Source organism: Pteropus alecto, unplaced genomic scaffold (assembly GCF_000325575.1).
Source record: "Pteropus alecto unplaced genomic scaffold, ASM32557v1 scaffold195, whole genome shotgun sequence".
In the NCBI taxonomy this organism is placed as follows: domain Eukaryota; kingdom Metazoa; phylum Chordata; class Mammalia; order Chiroptera; family Pteropodidae; genus Pteropus; species Pteropus alecto.
In genome coordinates, this window is record NW_006438073.1 from 5814396 (window position 1) to 5828321 (window position 13926).

General features: G+C 46.9%; 1 protein-coding gene across 1 annotated transcript in view; it reads right to left on the reverse strand.

Moving 5' to 3' along the window:
• Nucleotides 1–13926, reverse strand: part of PRKN (parkin RBR E3 ubiquitin protein ligase) — an 833405-nt gene that overhangs the window by 155743 nt on the left and 663736 nt on the right. The window contains exon 8 of the mRNA XM_015591869.1: nucleotides 4511–4572. Coding sequence (XP_015447355.1) covers nucleotides 4511–4572 — 62 coding nt within the window. The remainder of the gene's footprint in view (nucleotides 1–4510; nucleotides 4573–13926) is intronic.

Consider the following 13926-nt stretch of genomic DNA (forward strand, 5'->3'; position numbering starts at 1 on the left):
TGGAGCAGACACTGTTCACTGAATTGCGACCCTGTGCCAAGGGCCCGTGCCAACACCACCTACGCCGTTCATCCCCCATCCCCCCTGCAAAGTAATAGGCGAGGCCACCCAGTCACCGAGAAGTCGCCGGTCCCCTCTGGGCTCCACACGGGCGGGCGGGGAACCCACAAGCCCACCTCTGAACGCAGGGCCTGGGTCTAACGGCGGCCCCTCCCCCATGCCACGCCTCCTCCACTTCCTTCCTTCCTTTCTTCCTCCTTTTACTAAAAAAACAAATCTCAGTCACGTTTCAGAAACTAACGAGAAAGCGCATTACAGCACTTCCTCTTTGGATGAAAACATCTAAAATAACTTTATAGAGGAACGCAAACTTCTGATTAATCCACGTCTTCGTGCTACGTGGCAGATGCTCTATTTTCTAGACGGATTTAGAATTTGTTTTTAAAAAACACCTCCTTCGATGTTCAGAAATCTTCGTCTTATTTTTCTTCATTTGCAGGTAGTTAGCCCCAAGGGTGTTGGTGACAGCCTCTGTGGGGTGCCTGCCACACTGCTGTTTGTACTCTCTGTTCTGTTGCTAATAATGTTTTCTTCACCCTGGACATCTGTCGTGGACTGATGAAGTAAACTGGCTAGAGAAAGGGCAGGACCTGGTTCACTGCAGAGAAAAACAATCATTAGGAAGCTGAAAGCAAACGTAAGGAGAAAAGAGATCAAACGACTCAAATATAATTAGAGCCACGGACTGTGTCCTGGATTGCGATTTATGAATTTTTTTCTTTTTCAGATGTTTCTGAAGTCAGGATGCCAAAAAGGATCTCAGCTTGCAATGGCTGTGGAATCTTCCAGAAAGGAGGTCAAAACCAATTGGCTTCTTTGTTTCTTCTCCAAGGACTTCGTTGCTACGAGTTCAGTCTATTGATGGAGTATAAATAGTATTTAAATGAGAAGCATTTTAGGGTAGCACTGAATATTTGCAACTTATGCTTCAATTCTATTCACGGAAATTCTAGGAGATGGCTGTTCCTTCCTTTTCTACAAATGGAAAAGCCAAATAAGAGAGTGACTAAAACGACCGTCCAAGGGCACTTCTAAAACCCATTAATATAAAATTTTCATTTCAGCACGTAATATAAGTTGTCTCAAGCATCCAGAGAGAGCCAGAGAGTTTCATTGGCTCCTGGCGAGGCCACCCACCCTCGTGGGCGCAGTGGTGGGGCCTCAGGCCACCGTTTGTCAGGACCCCACTAGGTTTTGTCACGTATCATCAGGATAGAAATATCCGTGACTGATGTGTCCTGTTTATATGAGTCACCAACGAGGTCCCTGGCTTTTGTCCAGTGTGACCCCCACCCCAGGCTCAGCTCCATACTCCCCTTTTCTCCACCCCATCCTTCGGCTGCCCCAGCTCCCGCCCCTGAGCTTGAGGGGCACGAGGTCAGTCGGTGGGAACTGGCCTGTGACTTCGGTCTACTCCCCCAACGTCATCTTCATGCTTTTCCTTCACGGAAACTGGCTCGTGCCTGAGGACAGACACTACTTCCCCTTTGGCCCCTGAAACGTCTTGGCGGCACCCACTTTGTGCCGCCGAGCGTTGCTCTGCGGTGCCCCACGTGGAACGGTTTTCCTTTCTCCTGCGCCCCTCTAGCTCCGAGTTTCGAAGCCTCGGGCCCCACTGTGTCTTCTCTAGCAGTCGGCTCACACCCACCTCTGCCCCTCCATCCTCTTCCCCGGCCCCGCCCCACGTCTCGAAGCTTCAGTTCTTGACACACCGTAGCTCTGGTGACGATTCTGGAGGGTCTCAGGGCCCACATGGGCGACGCTTCCCACGCGCTGGCTCCCCAAGTCCACGACCTCGACCTCTCTGGTCCTCTCGTCCTCCATCCCCTCAGCCACCCACATTCCCGGTCCTCCCTGACCTTGTCATCGCACCGCCTCCGTGACCTCAGGGCCAAGCATCTCATTCTTTGGCCAACACCTACTTTTCCAGATAAACTCTTCCAGTACCCAAACTCCAAAAGTCCTCTGAACCCACCGGGAGCTGTACCCAGTGGATCTACCCCTCTTCCCCAATCCCTCTCTCCCCGCCCCGCGTCTCCCCAGCTGGACCTCGCGCCCGTCCTCACGCCCACTCCTGCGGTCGCCCTCACGCCCTTTGTCTCACTCTTGTTCTTGTTTTATCTGGAGAGCTGGTTAAACCGCACTCGGCCTCTTCGACACCTGCGCCTACGCAGTTGCACGTGACAGAAAAATGCCCAGTGTTCGCTCTCATACCAAACTCATCCATTTCCTAAGTTTATTCACTCCCTCCACTCCAAAGGACACTTTCATTACCCTCTCCCTGTGAAACTCTTTTCCTGTCTCTGCTCCCAGTTGCTGACTTTGCTTCCTATTTCACTGGAAAAAGAGAAACAACCAGCCAAAACCTTCCTACCTTTGCTGCCTTCCCCGCTGCAAGCAGGTGGAGCCGCCGCAGGCCAAGCTTACACTTCAAGGCTGTATCGAGGACGTCGACCCATCTCCTCCCTTCCTTCTGCACCAGCAACCTCCCCACGCTCCCATCGACATGGAAACACGATGCATATTTTTCCATAAAAGAGAACATTTTCTCAACCCCCACGCTCTCCCACTCCCAGCGACCTCGTTCGCTTTGCTGCCCTGTACAGCTAAGCTCCTCGAATTCTGTGCTTGCTCTGTCCCGTTTCTTCCCACCTTATTCCAACGATCCCTTCTATTTTATAAAAACGCCCTTTCTGTAACATAAGCACTACGCGCGGTGACTTCGCAGCCTCTGAACCTGCTTTATCTCCACCTGGAAACCCCCTTCCCAGACGCTTATGTTTCTCCATCACGGCGACGAGCATCTAACATGACAGATCGGGAACGTGTCCGCGTGTATATAACACAACCCCGCTTCCCCCAGTTAGAATGTGAGCCCGACAAGGATTTCTTCTTTCTCGCTCTCTGTAACCGAGAACGAGACATGGCTCACGAGTGGGTGCTCAGTCAGTATCTGCCGAATGAAGCGGGGAGAAGGAAGCACAGTTGTTTTAGGAAAAATAGATCAATATTGCTGTGACACACGGTGTGGCCGCGTCATACAGCTAATCGGAGTAATATCGATTTCGATTATGGATGGATTCGATGCCTAGGAGAATGCAAAGTGGCCCGAATTTTATGTAAATCTAAGGAGATGGTAGCAGTTGGCTTCTCTCCCTACTAATCACCCAATGACTCTAAAGCAAACATGAAAACAATTTGTAAATATTGGTCCAAGTTAGAAGAGAGGGCTCCATTGTCTCAGCAGAAATATCGGGGTGTCAGTCGGCGATTCCTGCCGTAGGAAATCTCTCAGGCTTTCACAGGAAAATGGCGGAGATAAAGATGTTTTCATAAATATGCACATTTGGGGGAGTTGGTTCTCCACCCTTACCTGCAATGGAGGATAATTAACTTTGTTTGTGTTTGAATAAATGCTTATGCCTACTCTTCTGGAAATCTGCGGTATGAAAATATGGAGGAGGCGCACTGTATGTAGCCTGTTGACTCAAGGAGCTAGAAGTGATCCAGCTTTTTATCTGCCCCTAACGAACCTCTTTCTGTTTTTAACCTCGAGTTGGGAATGGACAGTCCAACTTTGCAACATGCCCATAGCAAAGGAAAACACACAAACCAAAACTCATCTACGAGACGGGGCAGCCACACCCCCACTGGCACATTCTCTGCTGAGTTGGCAAAGACGATGTTTGGGGAAAAAGTCAGTAAGAGGGTATAAGGTAGGTCAGCCACGAAGCTGTCAGCTACTTGGTGTATTTCAAGGATAACTTGACGTAAAGATGTGACATTATAATATGGAGTCTGTAATTCCATATGAGGATTAAGAGATTTATTTTTAAGCAGTCAAAAGTATATGCGTGTATGTGTGTGTATATATTATTTACAAATATATATATACCTTATATATTATTTAGCAACCCAGAATTATTTACTTAGCATATCTATTTAAAATCTGACAGGTCTCACTGAGCACAACACAGAATTTAAATAATCTACTTTAAATGGGACACGCTTTGTATATAAGTCACATACTCCTGTCCGTAGAGAGAGCAGCTGCTGTAAAGGCAGAGAGCACACACCAAGTACAGAACCTGGTGGAAGACATTCGTGTTCACCCGCAGACATCAAGTCAGGGCTGTCTGTGACGGCTGGTCCCTTGGGCGTAATTCATCCCAGACGGATCTGTTTGCTAAGCTGCCACTACACTACGTAGTACCTGCTCACTGCTGGCGTCTGAGACAAACCGCGCTGGCAGACAGCAGATGTACGAATTAGCGACCTGTCAGGTCTGATGGATAAAAAAGGGTCCCCTCACGCGCATCTCCGGTGTGGCTTTATCCCCGACTTTGGGGGCTGAGGGTCAGGAGACACTCTGCCTCCCTGCCAGGAGCCCCGCCCCTCGTGCGAGTGTCCTTTGCGACACCCTGGAGTGGCCTTGGAGAAGCGGACTCACCTGCTCTTCTCCGAGAATCCTGAAGTGATGGAGCTCCTTAACCAGGGAGTCGGGGCAGCCGGCTGCGGGGGAGACAATGACACGCGTTACTCTCCTTCTCTGCGGCGACGCGTCCTGACGCACAGTTATGACCCCACACCCAGTGTCGCCGTTTGGGAGGCCGCAAACGCCTTCCTGAAAAATGCCCTCAATGAAGCACAGGAGGCCACGTGCCCCGGGGCGCCCTGGCTGCTGCCTGGCCCCATCCTGGGGACGAGGGGAATGAGGGGTGGGGGCCAGGCCTCTTCTCCCCTTCTGGAGTGACCTGGCCTTTGGGGAGCCCTAGGACACCGGGTCAGTTCTGCCCACCATGTTACTTTGCCCTAAGAAACAGCCAGGATTTTGCGAGGCCAGATGGCACGTGAGCGAGTGTAGCTTCATTTCACTTATTTGTCACAGGCTGTTTTCTCCCCCTCCAGGCCAGGGTCCTGCACGTGGGGACAAGGCAGCCGATGACTCGTCTTCACAGGATTTGGCTGAAGTTTGGACCTTGCCTAGTTCTTCCAGGAGGCTTTGTCAAGACCATAAAGATCCTGCATTTCAGGTGGGAAAGGGCGTCTCATGGAAAGGACCTGGGAAGACAGCCATGACAGGCCTGGCGCCCGTCACCTTCTGTCTGCTCAGTTGATGGGAGTCTATTCAAGCTTTTGCCTGTTTTCTCTTCAGTATAAAAAGAAATGAGTAAATAACCGCCCCCATATATATATGTTATACGAGTAAATAACCGCCCCTATATATATATAGTATATGTTCACACACACACAGACACATACACACACTCCAGTACATGTCCAGTTATCATTTAAAATAGAATATTGCACAGTATTAGTGGGTAGTCATTTATAATGTTAACTCTGGAAACAAAATGAATATGAAAACCTGTTTCTTTGAGATAAGATCTATGCATCACATAATCTACTGAAGTATCTCCTAAGAAACTGGGTTGGACCCAAACTACCAGAGCCATCTCTGTGTGGCTTCTCCCGTCACTCAGTCACTCAGCGTTGGGATGTAAGACGTCCTGAGGGCGTTTGTCTGGGGAGGGCAGGCTGGGGCGGGAGGTCTTCACGGGGCGAGGGAATCATCCTTTGCAGAAGAGATTAGATTTGTTCTTTATTCTAGAAGGTGCTATTCAAAGCAACAGGCAAAAATTACAGTGGTAGATTTTGGTCCAGCATAAAGAAATTTCTAACTTAAAAATGGAACACATTGCCTTATAAGCTAGGAACTGGAGGTTTTCGGACATAGGCTAAGTGACTATGCAGGACACTCTAGAGATAAATTTGACAGGGTTAGTTCCAATTCTGAAGTTCTGGGGCCATGTAAAATGCTGAAACAGTTTTGGCTCTTGAAATTTTATTTGATATAGTCCTCGCTATTATACTATTTATACGCTGAGAAAGAAGTTCATAAAATATTCAGTAAGGTAGCACGAAAGATTTAGAAATATGTAAACAGGTGACGTCGCTGCCTGACGTGAGTCCACGAAAATGAATGGAATTCCCAAGGGAAACGTTTCGGTGAACAACGTAGTCCGTGAATTGCAAGGGATACGTCCAGCATCGTAAGGGAGGAGAGCCGGGTCCCCAGCATCGCAAGAGGCACGTGAGCTGTGTTTCTCCAACTGGAGGCCACCGAAACCTGCGGTCTGCAGGATCTTTCTGAGAAGTTCATTTCAGAGTTGCTATTCTGCTGATTATCTCAACAGTTAGGAAAATGATACTGTGGACCATTTGCTTGGCTGCAAGTCAACCAAAAACCACTGTGGAGATTTAGCCCCACGCCCGTTCTCGCGTGTTAGATCGCCCGGGAGCACGGAGTCGTATTTTAGTTTTGTGAAACTCATGAGGAAAGAACGAGGCAGAGAGGATTCCGGGGGTGCACCCCCGACAGGCGAGGGCCCCGCGGTCTGGCACCAAGTGTCTGAGGGGACGGTGACATGAGGGTGAGGTGCCAGCGCAGGGCGGCAGGCACGCGAGATCGGAAGCCCCTGGCCAGTCGGTCAGGGCCCCGTGCGTCTCAGGCAAAGGTTTAGTTTCAGTAAGATGACAGCGTCTGCAAGCTGCTTTTTGCCCTGTGACCGTGGTTTAAAAAAATGGCCGTGAGTTAGATTTTGCGTATGAAAATGCCACAGGTTCCGAATTTCACATACTACATATTTTAACCCTCAAACCAATAACATTAGTCTGATTAACCTGAGCGTACTTCTTGTCTTTGGGGGAGAAAATATACTCCTGTAGAGGCATTAAAAATCTATGGACAACAACAACAAACACCAAACGAATTTGAGGTGGAAAGCGTTCGCCATGGTGTGACTATGACAAATTGAACGAGAAGGGACAAGGAGCACAGGCTTCCTTGGGTGGTGGGGCTGGTCTTTCATCATCCTGCTCTTCTAAAAAAGTGAATACATTCGATGCGAATGTGCTAGTATGTGCATAAAGCTCTCATCGATGACAAGTCAATAAATCGACTTAAAAAGCATTTGAGGCCCATGTGTATGGCACGTATCACCATTCCCACTATGTGTCTAGTTTTTTTGTTAGTATCTGCTTTTCCTACCCCGAAAACAGGCTCTGTGAGGACAGGGACTTGCCTGAGGACAGTGGTCTGCTCGCTGCTTTATCGAGGACATGGGGACTAGCACAGCGTCCCGTAGAAGGGCAGCACTCAACAAACACGTGCCGAATGAATAAATAAAGGGAGGGAGAGTCACTGCCTTCTGGTTACCACACACGAGGGCACTGGGAAACAGATGACTCGACAAGTCTGGGTAGTTATTTAAGGGCCTAGGAGTGAAAGTCTATTTGCCCTCAAGCCAGTTTTTGAAGATCTCAGAAATGAATTATTTTATATTTTAAGTGCAAGGTTTAATTTTTAAATGCAAAATATTAGTATACCGCTATTCGAGCAAGAAAGGGTTCTTTAAAAGTTCCATTTCCTACCGGCCTTGTGAAAATAACTGATTTTTAACAAGAGCAGAGCTCTGTTGTCAATGGGACATGGAGGCCAGGTCTGCCGACCTGACTCTGATTGAGACCAGCCCGTGGAAATGGCAAAATGCTTTCCTTCAGACAGCCAGATAGCGACCAACGGCAATCTGATGATTCCGTTTGTATCCATGACAATCAGACCTAATTCTTCTATTTTATGGACTTGCTGGCATTTAATTTCTTCAAAGATTAAAGGTACATTTATGATACACGGTCATGTATTAAAGAATGAAAATATCTTAGTTTTTAAAGAACTATTACTGTCTCTAGACCTGCTTCTCTCTTAGTACAGAACTCCCTTCTGCAATGTCCCAACAGTGCGCTATAGACTCCGTCACTTCCAGTGACAGGCTTCAGGGGATCAGGGGACCAGCTCAAAATGCTGCTGTTAGAAGGATATTTCTAGATACAAGTTCTAGTTTGGGGAGAGAGCAATCGTATCGAATCATTTTAGGCCTTTATTAAGCTTCTCCTTTTTGGGATAAATACGCATTTGCCTGAAACGATGTGTAAGACACGTGAGAATTCGTAGGGAGCGTCCACGCGTTCATTTCCTTCCCTCTCTTCGTAGATCTGACCTTTCTGTTCAAAGCTGGTACTCAGGAGGTCTCCCGTTTATTTGTCGAGGCCGCATTTACTCCTGTGTTTAGCGTCAGGCAGGTGACCAGTTGCTGGGGAGTCTGAGGGGCCTGAGACAGACCGAGTCTCTGGGACCTCAGGGCGCTGCGTTCCGAGGAGGTTTTGAGAGGTTTGCTCTCATCGTTTGAAGGTCAGGCTTTTGGGATGAAAGGTCTCACTCTTGCCGCGTTCGCTTCTCCATCCCACCTCTGACGCCACACTGATGGGTTTCTTTGCACCCTCTCGATAAAGCGTCCCATAATGCCCACTCCGCGTGCAGGACCCCATAGCTAGGTCTAGCCCTCGAAGCGCCGCCTACCTCGTTGGCCCGGGGAAAGTAAAACAACATGTCATTTGTCTGAACATTTAAAAGTTATAAGTCAAACTAAAAACTGTTCAACCGAAATGTTTCACCCTCTTACTTTGACACATACCCCTGTGCAAGGCTCCGGAGGGTGGTGATTTAGGCCGCTTAGGCCCTGGGCGGTCTGCTCCTGAATATGGCTATACGGGACAGCTGGACCTGGTCCCCGCCCAGCCCACCTCCTGGAAGGCTGCAGCCCCAGATTCCAGCTCCACAGCCCAACCCCCCGCCCGAGTGACCCCTCGGCCACTGCCTTCAGGAAGACACAGCCTGTTACGAGTCTCGGGGCGGAAGTCCGAGGTCCCAGCTCTCCAGGAACCCAGGAAGCTGCTCGGGTCCTGTGGGCCCCTCTGGGGAGGGGTGCGGGTGGAGGACAGAGAGGGTCCCAGGGCAGGGCCCGTCTTGCTGCCAGAGGCCCTCGCGCAGCCCCGTTCTTTTTCGCCTCCCTGCAGGTCAGCCCGCCACCCTTAAAGCAGTGCTCCGCGGAGCCGCGGCCGCTCTCCTCCGTTCCTCCGCTTCTCCATCTTCGTTGCCCTGTCCTTCCTCTTCCTGTCATCAAGCACAGGCCCGTCTTCCTCCGTCTCCAATGGCGGCCCGACTTTTGCACCTCGAGGTCCAACTATCGCTTTAAACAAGTTTCACGATGAGCCGTCATCCTTCAAAAACGACACCCCCACATTCGGATTCGGTGACGCGGAGTTGGCTATTAATGATTCCATTTGGCTTGAGACGTGCTTGCATTATTATTATTTAGTTTTTTTGTAGTCGATGGCCAAAACTGATGTCAAACCCATTGCTTTTCAAGTTCTGAGATGCGCTCTTTCCTCATTTCGAAAAGCTATGAAAACGATCCGTCTGTAGAACCCTGACCTCTGACCGTCCTATCCCCTACGGTGCCTCCAAATTCCCGGCAGGGACTCTGAGGTCACACACAGGAGCTCTGGAAGTCTAAGGGCGTTGACGCATTCGCGGGCTCCGCCTTCTGGGCTCGTTCCGGTCACGTGTCCTCGGGCACGTGCTCCTCCTCAAACTGCCTGTCCTGTTTTCTAACGTGGAACATGTTCCCTCCGCCCGGGAAAGCAGGGCAACGAGAAGCAGGGGCTTCTCCACCCGCTGACACTGTGCTGAACTCTTCGGCGAGGGCCTCTTCTCCTACTGCCGTTTCCCTATTTTTTCTCGTCCCTGAACCAGCTTTAAAAGCCCGTTTGGTTCTCTGGGCATTTAGACGACGATTTCATCTCGCTCTGGGCTTATGCTGATGATACGCTCACAGGTTTGTGCCCTACAATTGCTCCCGGTTATCTCTGCGTCTCTTATACTCATCTCTTGTCGATTTCTGAAAACCCGAGCTCGCCGTAAATAAAAATGAGTTGCCCGTTTGGCATTAAAATGAATAAGAAATTTTTTTTTTTTTTAAAAAACCATTTGAAGACAGAATTGAATCTGTTTTTATAAAGGCTACTTTTAAAACTGTTTTTTTTTCCCCCAGTTAGAATCTGTAATCAACATTTAATTTCATTCTGCTCCCATATGTACAGACTTTGACAATCTCATTTGGGATCTCCTCAGGAAAATACATTATCAGCTTGTGGGGCAATCCCACAATCACCGATAGCTGTTAAAAAGACCAAAAAACAAAACACCTTTGGGGGATTAACTGAACTACAACTTTTTCGGAAAGCTTTGACTGCATTTCTTCAGCAGCTGTCCAGTGAAGTAGGGGTCACTCATTTAGAAAATACATCCCATCGAAAAGCATTAAAAACCACATGAGTCTTCAATTGCTATTTTTTCCTTTTAGTCTCCTTGCAAATCATCACGGGGCAACGGTGATATACGTGAGTTCTATGGGAATCTGTGAGCACTCAGGCTTGGGATAAAACTGAAATGGATTTCAGCTCTCTGATGTGTCACTGGCACTGGCCATGACACAGATAATCTGCAATGTGCAGACTGCGGCTTTTGGTGTGAAACGCTCTGAGGATTACTTTCTCTCTTGGCTATGGCTTAGAGTCCCTAACGCAGTCTTGACGATTATAGTTACCTTCGATTTTCCCTCTAAGTCTGACTTTGAAACAGAAACTGGCTAACGATGAAACAGCATCAGAAATAAATGTGATTCCACGTGACTGAAGACAATGCAGCCAAACACTGAATAACTACATTTAATCACAAGCCAAAACAGGGCAGGGCACACGTGCAGGCTGGGTCTATAATGGGTTTCATGAGCTCCTGTCCACTCCAGTTAAGCCAGATTAGTGAGTGTCTCCAGCCACTCCTGAATTAGACTGAGAGTCAGGCGTTAAGAGTATCCATGGAAAATTCGTTAAGACATCTTGACTGAGCAATTATATTCAAAGTCAGCCGTAGGACTTTACGTAATCACATTCAAAGCGTTATCACTTCGATGAATAAAACCAAGCTTATCGTCATAATGTCTCTCTGATAGGTTTTTATTTATGTCTACAAAGGACTATTGACACATTCTTTTTCAAGAGCCAATACTTGGTAAGTGTTAAATCAGTTAAAAAGAATCTTGAAGTTAGTCCCCTTTTACCTGGCAATTTCACTTGGAGGTATACACTAGAGAGAAACTTACAATTATATAAGGAGATATTTACAAGAGCATTTCCTGTAACAGTTTTTGTAATAATAGCAACAATAAAAGAAAACATCTGACGTGACCATCAAGAGAAGAGACAAAATCCTTCAAGAAGCACCCACGTGCATGCACCCTTTGTGCCAGGCACTATTAGGGCCCTCGGGTTAGTGGAAAAACAAAAAACAGACGAAAATCCCTTCTTGGAGTTTGTTTTCTAAGGGCGAGAGACAATAAAAATCAACTAATGAATAGATACATTGTGTAATGTTTTAGAAGCTGATGAGCACTATGTCAAAAAGAAAAAAAAAAGAACAGTGTAAGGGGATGAGAGCAGGGTGGGATGACTTTAAATAAAGGGTTCAGAGTATTTCTTATTGTGGGATGACATTTTAGCAAAGACTAGTAGGAAGTGAGTTAAGAATTAGCCAGGGTGAAATGTATCAAATAGACAAATCTCCAAAACATAAAGTTAAGAAAAATGCTGTCACAGTTTATGCATAGTGCGATGCCATTTTTACGGTTCATAGATCGTATTAAACAATATGGATACGTACGATTATATTGAGTATAAAAAATGCAGGCGGATGCTCAACACCAAATTGAGGGAAAGCAGTGGAGTGAGATCGTAGTGAAGGGGAGGGATGCTGTAGTCACATAGTGCGATGCCATTTTTACGGTTTATAGATCCTATTAAACAATATGGATACGTACGATTACATTGAGTATAAAAAATGCAGGCGAATGCTCAACACCAAATTGAGGGAAGGCAGAGTGTGGAGTGAGATCGTAGTGAAGGGGAGGGATGCTGTACAGCTGTCTTCAAAGTTTACCTAATTATTACAAAAGCTAACATTTCTGTAACATTGTAGACGAAACACTTCTCAGTGCTTCACGTATAATAATTCATGTAACCTACAACTGTACAAAATAAGTATTATCGTCATCCACATTTTACAGATGATGAGACAGAGACATTATCTGAAGCAGGGTGGAAGCAGAGATTGACAAAGCTGGGTGGTGGGTGTTCACGATGTTATTTTCTGTAGCTAATCGTTTGCTTGTAACTTTGAAATAGAATATCTACAGGAAAACTCAAAGGTATTTATAAAGACGACTTTGAAAAAAAATTGAACAAAAATTCAAGAACTTACACATCTGGGTTTATATTTATCATGGACATACATGAGCATGCATGCAATTTGAAAGAGAGACATCTTCTAATATAACTATTGTATTCATAAGCATGCTTATCTGAGTAGGACAGCATAAAAATCTTTATATTTTGTAGCTTTAAGAATAGGCTACAAAGAAGCCATAAATATTAATGATTCAGTTTCTCACTTACAGGTGAGGCAGTTATTATCTAAGAAGCACAAAAAGCTTCTTTTCTGAGCTCAAAATAGTGTATTATGCTGAAATGTTTATGATTTCATAATTCAGATGCACACTGAAATTTTCTGGTTCATTGTAGCTGCTGTATTAATCCAAATGTCTCTTCTCAGTTGACTCCTAGTGGCTGTGAGGTGATTTGCCTTCCGATGAGCTACCACAGAAGAATAAGTCTCATTGATAATGGGACACAATCAGAAATTTGTCAGGTGTTTTTATTTCACTAATAATAAGAAGTGACTTCTAACCCGACAAATCACTACCCTTCACTGAATGACTTTTCTGTGTGTGTCTGCTGTGCCTGAGAAAGCAAAAGTGTATCAAGCAGGCAGGGGCTCTGTCTTCATGAAGCTTGCTGAAGAAATGACATGCAGATCAACAAACCAGACGACTGGAGAAACAGCCGAGTGTGCAGAGAGCAATCAAGAAGAAGGTGTTAAAAAAAAAAAAAAAAAAGAAGAAAAGGAGGAGAAATGGAATCAAAAGCCGGAGGCTGGAAGCACCACGTGCGTTTGGGGAAAGCGAGCAGCTGTCTGGGAGCAGACGAGGCTGAAACCACCAGCATCCAAATGGCTTCACTACTGGGGCTGAGGACCGAGACTTGTTTGTTCCAGAAAAATCCTGCCGTGGAAGATAAGCTTGTGACGCTGTAATCACTTCACTGTTTTGCTTCGAGATGGTCCTGCATATAATTTAACCAGTTCGCTCCTCGGAGCCGCTGTCTCTTTTAACAGAACAACAGACCTGCTCACCTGGGCACCGGCGCACTCATCATACGACAGTTTTCTTGTCGAGGCTCCTTTCAAACTCCTTGTCTCTCTGTATCCACCCATCCCCCAAGTACTGGATCGTGAATCCAGCTCAGTTCCAATCAGTTTCCCACACGAAAGCTCTTCCCCCATGGCTGGAGCCCAGATCCTCCCACCCTGTAAATCCCGACCCCCGCTTTCTGTAGCAGCCCCCCTCGACTGTCCCTGTGGCGCAGCCTCTCACAGCTGTACGTCTCCCCACTCTGCTCCACCAGCAGACCTTCTGGTGGCCACTTGGGAGAACTGAGGCAGAGGACACGAAAGGGAAGACGGAAAATAGAGAAACAGAAAATTAAACGCGCTTAACATTTTTCTCATTTTTATATTGTTATGATGTCAAACAATCCTGAAGATTAGAACAGTATATTCTCTGTGTATCTTTTTTGGTACTTTGCCTTCTGTATGTCATAAAACTCTGCCTTTGTAATTGACTTATTATATCTGCATGTTTTTTACTTTAAATTTCTGGAGGGTGGATATTGTCATCATCCAGCGTGCCTCAGGTTAGACATTTAATTTGGATGGTCAACACACGTGAGTGGCCACCGGGTGTGCGAGGGTCTCAGGTGAGAAGTGCCCCCAGTCCCCTGCTCTCAGAAGTT